Source organism: Fukomys damarensis, unplaced genomic scaffold, assembly GCF_012274545.1.
Source record: "Fukomys damarensis isolate Sample0158 unplaced genomic scaffold, DMR_v1.0_HiC HiC_scaffold_8, whole genome shotgun sequence".
Taxonomy (NCBI): domain Eukaryota; kingdom Metazoa; phylum Chordata; class Mammalia; order Rodentia; family Bathyergidae; genus Fukomys; species Fukomys damarensis.
The window spans coordinates 17,963,128-17,974,927 of record NW_022900920.1 but is presented as its reverse complement, the minus strand read 5'-3'; the positions used below and the strand labels follow the sequence as shown (position 1 = coordinate 17,974,927).

The 11,800-nt window shown below is 39.5% G+C and overlaps 1 protein-coding gene across 1 annotated transcript; it reads left to right on the top strand.

Moving 5' to 3' along the window:
* Positions 1 to 216: 216 nt before the first annotated feature.
* On the top strand, positions 217 to 11,303 carry Inpp5f (inositol polyphosphate-5-phosphatase F). Its single transcript, XM_010632786.3, has 7 exons — positions 217 to 1,220; positions 1,789 to 1,808; positions 3,113 to 3,184; positions 4,297 to 4,370; positions 5,091 to 5,219; positions 5,786 to 5,873; positions 9,954 to 11,303. The coding sequence occupies exons 1-7, from the start codon at positions 1,089 to 1,091 to the stop codon at positions 11,098 to 11,100; spliced, it is 1,662 nt and encodes a 553-aa protein (XP_010631088.1). The 5' UTR covers positions 217 to 1,088; the 3' UTR covers positions 11,101 to 11,303.
* The last annotated feature ends 497 nt before the right edge of the window (positions 11,304 to 11,800 follow it).

Genomic DNA, 11,800 nt, shown 5'->3' with positions numbered 1-11,800 from the left:
GGCCCTGCATCTGTTTTGATTTTTAAAAAATATTGCTACAGCCAAACATGGTGGCACATGCCTGTAATTCCAGTGCTCCGGAGGCTGAGACAGGAGGATCACCACGAGTTCCAGGACATCCTGGGCTATGAGTTCAAGGCCAGCCTGAACTATTTAGTGAGATCCTGTCTCCAAAACAAAACCCCAAACGGAACAAAAAAACCCAGAATAGTGCTCTAAGTTGTCCGAATGACTGCCTCGGCACCCTCTTAAATTCTGTACCAGAGACTCTGCCTCACTGCCTCGCTGTAGGCCCAGCCGTGTCGAACAGCTCCTGCCAGGGGGGCGGACCAGGTCCTCAGCCCGGCTCTGGCGGGATCTGTCCAGCGTGGCACGTGTGCTCTGCAAGCTTTTCTTTTCGCACAGCCGAGGCAGAGATGTGGGCCAGGCCAGTCGGGCGTTCTGTGTCCTCTCCCACCTTTCCCCTAATAGTCCCACGCCCTCCCCTTGTCCCAAAACAGTCTGACCTGGGTGACAGCGGGAAAGAGGAGCCTTAAGTTGAAAACAAACAGAGGAGTGGGGCGGATCTGCCCTTTAGCATCTTGACAAGACCAACTCTTTGTGCCATCTCGGCTCAGCTTGTTCTCCATCCCTCCTCTCAACTTCCCTTTTCTACCTGGTTTCTAGATTGTCTAGGTGGGTGGTAGCTGCTGACAGTCATATGACGGTGCCCGGGATACTCGAGACGGTGGTCCCCTTCCCACTGCATCCCTCCGGTGACCGTGGGCACGGACCATGAGAAAGGCGCAAAACAGCTCTCGTGGGACCCAGAACCGCGCACCTCTCCTCGGCGGGCCTGGGTCTGAGCCCTACCTGGAGGCTGCGAGATGCCGGATGGAGCGCGCCTGCGCACTGGCTGCCAGCCTGGACCGGAAGTGGGCGGGTGGAAGATAAATCTTTGTAGTGGGCGGTACTTGGTGCGGCCGCAGAGAGGTTGCAGCATTTGGAGCTTTTGCTGCAGGCTCAATATCGGTACAGGCTGGTCTTGACAGCTGCGAGGGATCGACAGACGGACAGACTGACGGTCGGACCGGACCAACAGATAGACCATGCCGCGCTCCCACAGGCCTCCACTACCTGCGCAGCGGGCTCCTGCCGCCAATGCCCTTGAGCCCAAGTCTGATGGTGTTGTGGCCATGACTTTCAAGATTTTTCTCCTTTTCGCAGGACTCATGGTTAAAGTACCTGTCGGGCTATATTTTTCTTGTAAATTACTTCTTTTCCAAAGTCTGTTGTTAATGTCCCCAGAAGACAGCGCCTTTTACGCGACCATTGTCGCAGTGGTTGGGCTTCATGTGGTGCTGGCAATATTTGTCTTCATAGTGTGGAAAGAGGGTTTGCCTCAGTGGCGGGAAAACAAAAACGAATAGAGCAGCTTGGAGAGCTGCAAACGCTGGGGGGTGGGGTGGGGAAGTACCTACAGGGTTTGTTTTCTTTCTTGTTCCTATTAAACGTGCTTTCCTTTTCCTTTAGAGGGGAGGGTGTTTGGGGAGGGGAATTAAACATTTACGGCAGCTAAGGCTTCAGTAAAAATGCGGGTGGGGGGGCTGACATTTTTGACCGCCTGTTAAGTGCCAAGTGCTTTTCGTTGAGAACGTAATGTTTTTGATTGAGGATCATGTATGACTGATGTAAATATTTATTCCGAAATAGAATGCTAGGATGAAAGCAACACTGTAATTAGTAGGAACAGAATTTACTTCATATCAATGTATGTGTCGTGTTTTAATTTTTATGGCTTGGTTCAAGCAACAATTTTCAGAATTCAGGTAACTATCAATGCACAAAACTAAACTACATTTTACCTCATTCAGTATTCTCAGAGAAGCTGCCAGGATCATTGATTTTTTTCCCCACCATCAGTTACTTGATCAATGCTCAGATTTTACCTCTTAGAATCAATATTTTATTGATTGTAGCGTCTTATCTCAGTCATTTGTTTTTAAGTATATTAGGGGAAAATTGAGGTGAATTTGTTAATTTTAGATAAGACTGTTACAGTTGTGCTGCAATAAAGTGCTGCTGATATAAAAACCTGCAGTTTAAGATTTTAGTAAATCTGTCCTCCCCTGCGGCATCCGTTAAATAATGACCTCATTCTTTCCTAGAGTAGGAAATGGTTTATGTTCCATCTGCAAGTGATATTTTTTACTATGTGTTTTGCAATAACATTTTGATAAGGTCTAGTGAAATCCTAAGGCTGTGAAATTTTCTTACAGTGTAATTTTGAGACCATTTTTAAGAATGCAGATTAATCGCCACCTTTTAAAAAGAATCTCCACCTTTTGATGGAAAAGTTATTAACATTAGATTAATACTAAATAAAAGTTTCATTTGAGTTCAGATTCTACCTGTTATTTGTTGCCTACTTACAAGTAATATTACAAGGATGTAAATTTTACTGTAGTTTTGGTTTAATGATTCATCAAATCTGGTTTCTAACCTTTAGTTTGGTAATTGATTTTAAAGTGGGTATAAATATGATAGAATAGCCTTAAGGAAATGTTTACCTGATGCTTAAAAGCCAAGTAAATTAATATATAGTGAGAATAATAGAATGTAGCTTGAACTTGTTTCATTTTTGCATATAAATGTTATATTTATATAAAATTCTTTTCAAAAGACTCCTTATACATGTGTAAACATACCCTGAATGTGCAGTATGCTGTTTGGGTTAGATAATATGGGATAATCTAACTTACTGTCTTCTCAGTCTCAGGTTTTCCTTTTGCTTCCCAGGAACCACTTCTCTACCATCCTCCAGTCCCCTCTCCAGTTACCCCATTTCCCTCGAAGCCTTCCCATTCCTGGCTACCTCTCTGCAAAGGGACCTCCCCTCAGCTCCAGTTCTTCCTTCCACCTGCCCCATTTCCCAAATCTGATTCTTATGTATTATTTTTTTCATTTAAAAAAAGATAGATTATATTAACTACAGAAGTACACATAATTGACAGTTTGATTTTCTTTTTTCCACTGGCCAATCTTTTTTCATAAGTGGCTGTGCTGTGTGAATAGGCTTGGCAAAAACAGATGAAAATGAAAATACCTAATTCCCTGTGTCATGTTTGTTTAGCCTCATTGATGCTACTCATAAAGATGTGGATGTGCTGTTACTGCTTTCTAACTCTGCCTACTACGTGGCCTAGTAAGTTGCTTATTGATTTAAAGCTTTTAATTTCATATTTTTAAAATTTAAAACTCTAGTTTATTATATATTCATGAATTGAACCCTTTAACCTGATAGGAGTTATCTTTATCAGTCTGAAATTTTTATTGGTGAGTTATTAATCAGTATGTTCATATAATATTGTGATCTTTTAGCTTAGCATTATTACCTGTGTATCTGCCTGGTTTTGATATACTCTGTATATTTTTATCATTAATGGCCATCTTCCATTTTTTATTTTACTCATACCATATTTAAATGTTTGCCTATTGTTAGGCATTGAAATACCTGCAGTTGTTTGCTTTTATGAATGCTGCAGCTATCTGTTCACACACACACACACACACACACACACACACACACACACACACACACACACACACACACACACACCCTGCTTCTCTTTGGTTACAAGGATATGGAATTATGTGACTTTTATTTGTTTTCAGATATGTCTCCAGAAAGATTACCAATTAACAGTGTCACTAGCAGAATACTTGTTTTCGCATACTTCACCAAAATTGAATTTTAATATATTCTAAGTAAACATGCATTTATTTTTGGCTTTGTTTGAACTGTCATTTTCTTTTCTTTTCTTTTCTTTTTTTTTTTTGGACTGGGGATCGAACTCAGGACCGTGCTTGCCAGGCAGGTGCAGCACCAATGAGCTTAAATCCTCGGCCCCCTGAACTGTGATTTTTAAGAATATCATTCCTGATACCTGCTGGCATAGATCATACAGAGCTTCCATTGTTAATTTTGCATATCAACTTTATCTGCTATATTATTTCTAGGTAGTTTCAGAATGTATGTATGATTTGCTTTCATTTTAGATGTTTTAAAAACTATTTTTATGTTGTAATTGTTTTCTAGTGTAAGATCTATAAACCAATTTTCCTTTAGCTGCAAAACTATGTATATTATTCTTATTCAATCTAGTTTTGAGAATATTTTTGTTTAATCTTTACTCCAGAATGTATTAGGCTGGGAAAGATTTTATTTTAACTGCATGTACTTATTTACTCTTGTTATACTTCAGCTGACAAGCCAAATACATTTTTTTTTTAATCCTCTTTTTACTTTTTCTCTAGTTATGATGATGAAGTGGATAAAGTAAACCAATATCAGCGACTAAGTCTAGAAAACCTGGAAAAAATAGAAATAGGTAAATTTTAACATATTAACCAACTCAAAGACATCATGTGCTGTTGCTTCCTAGTATAGGTCAAGTATAGTTCAAAGTATAGTATAGGTCAAATTATTTTTTGTTTGTTTGTTTTGGTACCAGGTATCGAACTCAGGTCCTTGCACTTTGGAGGTAGGTGGTGGAACCACTGAACTAAATCCCCAGTCCTAGGTCAATTGTTTAAGCAACTGGTATACCATCTATTAGAAATAGAAAGGGATATTCTGAAGACTGTGTCTTCAGACTTCCTTTCTATTTTTTAGAGATTAGTGGATGGTCTAATAATTCTGAATTCTTTTCATTTTTTGCCATGTTAAGAAAACCCCTGCAATCAAGAAAATTTGAAATGAAACTGAAGAAGAGTTTTTATAGTGTCATCAGATCAGATAGCTATAGCCAGACATGGTGGTACACATCCATAATCCCAGTACTCAGGAGGCTGAGGCAGGAGGATCATCAAGAGTTCAAGGCCAGCCTGAGCTACATAGTGAGTTCAAGGCCTGGACTATATAGCAAGACCCTGTCTCAAAAAAACAAAAACAGATCAGATAGATGTGATAAGCTTGTGTTTTGTATTGTGTGTTTTCATTTAGATTATGAAAATGTGCTACATACCTAATTGATGAATGTTGGTCTTTTGAAGTTATAGAAGAAAATGGACATTATGTAAACTTTACTTGTATTTGTTTGGCCTTTTAGGTCCAGAACCCACTCTTTTCGGTAAGCCAAAGTTTTCCTGCATGCGACTGCACTACAGATATAAAGAAACAAGTGGTTATTTCCACACACTGAGAGCTGTGCCACGTAATCCAGAAGAAGATGGAAAAGGTAAAAAAAGGAAAGTACCTGATAACTTTGTTTGTGCTTGTAAATTCAAATAGAATTGGGACATTACACCCTACAGCCTGTGGCATGAGAAATGATGCAGGGAACAGCTTTGTGATCTGAGCAGTTCTATTCCCAGGATCTCAGGGATCTGATTTGGATATACTAGAATTTGGGGCAAGGGACTGTGTAGCAGCAGTTCTCAGTGTGTGTGTCGTCTCTGTACAAAGCCATGTGGATGCTAAGGCTCTCTTAGGAGCAGCCACCCACTAATCCCATCCACAGCTGTTACCTCAGCATCTGGCACAGTGCTTGGACAAACATGAAACATAACAAACATTTAATTCCAGTTGTTTGTTCTTTTGTTCTTGTGCTTTACTCTCCTGTTAAAGATTTGCTTTAGAATATTTTGATTCAGTGTGTGTGGGGGGTAGCAGTTTTCTGTAAGTTGCAGCAAATAAACTTGTATTTAAGTACATGACCACAGATATCAGTCAGGAATGTGTGAAGTTGTACAGGTGTATTTTGTGTGTTTTTGGAGACACTAACAAGTTTCACTTGGGTTTCAGACACCCTTCAGTGCATTGCAGAGATGTTGCAGATCACTAAGCAAGCTGTGGGACTAGACGTGCCCATAATCGAGAGAAAACTCGAGAGGTAAGTGCAGTGCTCCTCTTAAGATTTCCTTGGGATTTTTCCTCCCAATAATAAAGATTTAAGCCATGAATAGTGGTGCACACTTGTGATACCATCACTCTGGAAGTCTGAGGCGGGAAGATTACAAGTTCAAGCCCAGCTTGGGCAGCTTAGTGACTTAGTAAGACCATGATTCAAAGGTTCTTTTAAAGGCTGAGAATGTAGCTCAGTGCCTTGGGTTCAATTCCTAGTACTGGCCTCTCACCAAGAGTATTTTCAAAGGAAGAAGTGAGGAAGATTATATTATTTTAATAATTTGGTAGTTAGAGGGCTAAATATTGAATTTCTGTGGATCAGAATTAATACTGTAGTGCTATGTAACTTTTCAGATAACTTTTAGACTTCAAGAGTTGTGCACCAGGTGTGGTGGTACACATCTGTAATCCCAGCACTCAGGAGGCTGCAGCAGAAGGATCACCATGAGTTAGAGGCCAGTTTGGGCTACATAATTCAAGTCAGCCTGAACTGCATAATGAAACCCTGTCTCAAAAACAAAAAAGTTGCACAATTCATTAATATACCCACCATGGTACATTAATTTGCTCTCTGTTGGTAGTATTATTTTTTTCATTAAGTTTATTGGTACTTTTTAGTTATATAGTACAGTTACATTCATCATTGGGATCTTGTACCTTTACATGATATATCTTGGTTCTTATTTTTACTATGAGTAGTATTTTTGTTTCTTAAAAAAGTTATATCACAACTGATGGGGTCCAGGGAAAGATTACCTGTATTGTCTCAGGTCTTTCCTAAACTGGCAGATAATTAATTTGGTCTAACATTACTGGGAACTGGTAAACTTACATAAAACCCAAAATCTAATATCCTCAAAGCAACTGAATGGCATCAGGAAAATAAGCTGGAAATATTCTGAAAGGGAATTCTGAATCAATAGACTGAAAACTTTAAGATGCTTAATTGTAGAAATAAATTCTAATATCTGTCACTCCCTTGGAAAAAGAGGAATTTCTTTTTTTTTTTTTGGTCCTTGCTGGCTGCATATTTTTGAATGACTAATTTCTTTAGTAAAATTGGCCTGTATAAAAATTGACCATGGCCAGCTGTTTATGTGTAATTTTAAAGAAAAAAATTTTATATATATTTTTGTGATACTGGGGATTGAACCCAGGGCTTTTGTACTGAGCGAAATCACCAGTCTTTCTTATTTTAAAACAGTGTCTCACTAAGTTGCCCTGCCTGGACTCAAAACTCATGATCTTTCTGCCTTAGCCTCCCAGAATGCTGAGATAATGGGGGCATGTGTCACCATATCCGGTTAAAAGAACTGTATTTCTGAAAAAATTTGAAACATAGATAAGTCACACAAATCATTATAATGCAGCAACTATTACGTAGTCACACATAAAATATATATACATCTTGACTCTTCTCTTTTTTAAATAAAGCCTGTAAATATAAACTGTTATATCTAGCATTCCAACAAAATTCTGTCTTCTAATTTTGGAACAGAAATTGGCTTTGTTAGACCTAATAAACTATACAGTACAAATAGCTTGTATATAGTATTTAAGAAGTTTTCGAGAGTAATTTTGACTGGACTTGGTGTTTGCAATTGTATTGGGTAATTTCAGAACATGGACTCTGGTCAGCCAGACGTTTTAGGCAATTTTAAATTGACATATAATTGGACATATTTTCAAGGTACAGTGATATTTCATTTCATTATACTCTGTAATAATCATATCAGCCCAACTTTGATTCCTGAATGTGTCACTTACCCTCCAACTTTGGGAAAGATGTATATAAGTCTTTCAGTTTTATGTGGGGCCAGGGATTTAGCTCAGTGGTGCCACTCACTGCCTGCCTCGCAAGTGCAGTCATTTCCCATTACCAAAAAAACCACTTTTGTTATCTGTAAGATGAGATAATGAAGTGTCAGGAGTAGTTGCATGAATGGAATAATAATGCACTTAGAATAATACTTCTATACAATATTAAGCCCAATTGCTAAGAATGTAGGTTGCTGCCTCTCATTTCCAATAATCTTTGATATCTTTGTCATATATTATTTTTTCACATCAAGGATAATTTCCTTAGAATAATATCTCCAGATTAGAAATTCACATTAAAAAGTATGAATATTTCCCTTCCTCTTAACTGCCAAATTGCTTACTAGACTCATTTGACCCTATATACTTCCTTAGAGATTATCATTAGTTTCAGAAAAATTCCAAAGAGCTAGCTTTTTTCTTGAGTGACGTAGCATTTAAAATATATTCAGGAGGGCCAGGGATTTAGCCCAGTGGCTCCGCCACGTGCCTCATAAGCACAAGGACCCAAGTTCGATCCCTGGTACCAAAAATAAATAAATAAAGTAAAACATATTCAGGATTTGCTTTATTAATATACCAAGTAATACCTTCTCCACAAGTACTTAGCTAAGTGATATTTTGCAAAGAATCATAATAAAATATGGCTAAAAGAACCTCTCTAAATCCCGGCAACTGCTTTACTGTCCTTGATATAATTTATGTGGTCCGAAGTGACACATTTTAAACTCTTAAACTGAATACAGGGAACATTCAAATGTAAGTACTCTAGAGAAAATAGTACTTTGTACACGAGCATTTTGGGAAAAGAATGTCAGCTGATTATTTTAAGAATCATGAATTTTCATTCCTAGTGAGCACCAGTGAGGCTTCAGGATTCCCAGTCTATGAGGGAGGATGGCCGTATGGTCCTGAGGAAAACTGCTCAGTCTTTAGTGTGGGGAGAAATGTTTAGTAGGTCTTTAACCAATTTTTTCTGTAATATTCTCATAATACGGGATCCTGTATGACCCTGAGCATACACAACAGACATTGTGGCTTATGGCACCCAGACCTTTATTCTTACTTTATAGCTGTCACAAGGACAAAGGAGATAAAACACTTAAGATGTTATATTAAATATCCCAGTTAATTTAGGTAACCCATGGGTAACATAAGGAAATGGAAACCTTTCGTCTTTCCCTTGTCTTCATAAATTCAGTCACCCTGGAACGTGTCTGGGCAGCTTGATGCTACATTTAAAATACAAAGATGCCACCTATGGCCAGAGAGGCCTTTTCTGGTGGTTTAGACTGTGGATATGCTAGACCTTCACTGCCCAGAATGGTAGCTGGTCACTGCATGCTACTGTGAAGCTTGAATGCTATTTGTGAAATGTGACTAGTCTGAATTCAGCCATGCTGTAATCTTGTGTATACCACACTGGCTGTTCTAAAGACTTGGGGCAAAAAAAAAAAAAAAAAAATGGCATTAATCATCTTTTTAAATATTGATTATAGAAATAGTATTTTGTATATATTAGGTTAAATGCTATTATAGTTAATTCCCCCCCCCACCTTTGTTTTTGGTACCGGGGATTGAACTCAGGTCCTTGCACTTGCAAGGCAGGCCACCGAACCTCTGAGCTAAATCCCCAGCTCCTTCACCCATTTTTTAACATGGCTTCTAGAAAATTTAAAATTACGTCTATAGTTCATATGCTTCTAATGCACGGTGGTGTTTTAGTGTCAGCTGTCTTTTCTCATTACTGAGACAGAATACCTGAAACCCCAAGTTAAAGGAGGAAAGGTTTATTTAGCTCACAGTTTGTAGAGGTTTCAGTCCATAGTCAGCTGGCTCCAAGGCAGGGTGGCCTGGCGGAGGGGCCTGGCAGTGGACAGTCCATGGCAGAGCAGGCAGGAGGCAGCCAGCAGCCAGCCTCCCTTTCCCTTATCGCACACCTTTTGGGTGGTGCCACTCACTCCCAGGGTGGGCCTTCCCATTACCACACCCAGCACTGTAATAAACCCCTTAACCCCAGTGCCACTCACCTAGATCCAGCCATCTCCAAAAAGCTCCACCTATGACTGCATGAGGCTTTGGAGGGACATCTAGTTACAATCCAAAACAGCTCAAATAGGAGGATTATCAGTTAGCAATAAACCGTTTTCAAGAAAACTGGGACCAATTTAAATAGCAAAGCATTTTCATATTAATTAGAACAGGTATATGATTTCACAGGCTAACATTTTTTTCTTCTAATTTACAGGAAGAGCAGTAAACCTCATGAAGGAATCATTGGTATCAGATCTCAAAACCAAGGCTCTTTGGCCCAGGGGAAGAATTTTTTAATGAGCAAATTTTCCTCTCTAAATCAAAAAGTGAGACAGACCAAATCCAATGTAAATATTGGCAACCTGCGAAAGTTAGGAAACTTTACAAAACCTGAAATGAAAGTTAATTTTTTAAAACCAAATTTAAAAGTCAACCTTTGGAAGTCAGATAGTAGTCTTGAGACTATAGAAAACTCAGGAGGGATGATGGATAAGGTCCAGGCAGAGTCTGATGAAGACATGTCTTCAGATGACTCATACCACTCTGATGAATTCCTTACCAATTCCAAGTCGGATGAAGACAAGCAGCGAGGTAATTCTTTAGAGAGTGTAGGGCCGATCGATTATGTTCTTCCCAGTTGTGGTATTATTGCTTCAGCACCTCGATTAGGCAGTCGATCTCAGTCTATTAGCAGCACTGATATTAGCATTCATGCTCCTTCAGAGGTCACTGTTGCTAAAGGAAGTGGGCTTGGAAGAGGCCAGGAGTCTCCTTTGAACAAGAGCCCTTCTGCTGACAACATACATGCACTGACTGGCTTTGCTAAGCCTGTGGATATTTACTGCCACAGATTTGTCCAAGATGCACAAAACAAAATGACTGAGCTGTCAGAGACCAAGTCTGTGTCTCAGCAAGCTAGTGAGGAAGGAAATCAAATGACCAATCTAGTTTCTAATGAAGAAACTCAATCAGAATCAACAGAACAAACACCTTCTCGGCCATCTCGTTTAGATGTGTCTTCTGGGACAGGCCCCCAGTTCCTGTCAGTTGAACCAGTTCACTCAGTTGTATCTCGAAAGACTCCCAGCTCTGGTCTCAGCATGGAACTTGAGGCAGGGCGTCATGTAACTCCTTCCCCTTCTGAGAGCAATAGCAGCAGAGCAGTCTCTCCCTTCGCAAAGATTCGCAGCTCCATGGTCCAGGTTGCTAGTATTACCCAAGCTGGGTTCACCCATGGGATAAACCTGGCAGTAGCCAAAGTTCAGAAGAGTCCTGCAGAACCTGAAGTAGTTAATGAAGTCCAACAAAATGAACTTAAAAATATGTTTATACAATGTCAGACACGAATAATCCAGATTTAGATTTTAGACACAAAGAACCTTGTGGGTTTTAAAAATGTTTTCACATATTAGGCTATTTTAACTTGTATTGTTTGATTCTAGGGATCACCAGTTCTGGTTATTGGGAAGGGTTTTCAAAGGAGGCTGAATTTGAGTAGATTTCCAGACTTGAGAGCTATGACTCTAGGCAGTGTCATCCTACGTTGTGTAGACCTGAGTAGCATATACACAACAAAACTACAGAGCAGTTTATTCATTTGAAAGTAATTCAGAAACAGGTCACTTTGGCATAGAACCTGAAGTGGGTTTTTTGGGGGGTGGGGGAAGGAGGGATGAAGTATAGGAAGGAGACACAGGGATGGACCCGGGCCCATTTGAAAGTAGCATTTTTGTACGTTCGTGTCTGTTATTACCTCTACAAGGTAAACAATTCAGTAATTTAGTATGGAGAAGCATATGAATATAAAAAAATTTGATGGCTTAACCATTCCCTGTCGAGGGTTACTGATGCTGTCGTAAAAAAATTGGTCCCAACTTTCCCCATGATCTACTTGAACAGATTATTCTGCTGCCTGTGGTACACAAAACTGAGACACGTTAACTTGCCTATCATAAAGTAAACCCAGTGCACCAATTGTATCTGGCAGGACCATTTTATCTTGCTCTCTTTAAAGGAATGTTGGGCCAGGGATTTGTGCAGTGGTTTGGCGAAAAAAGTCTA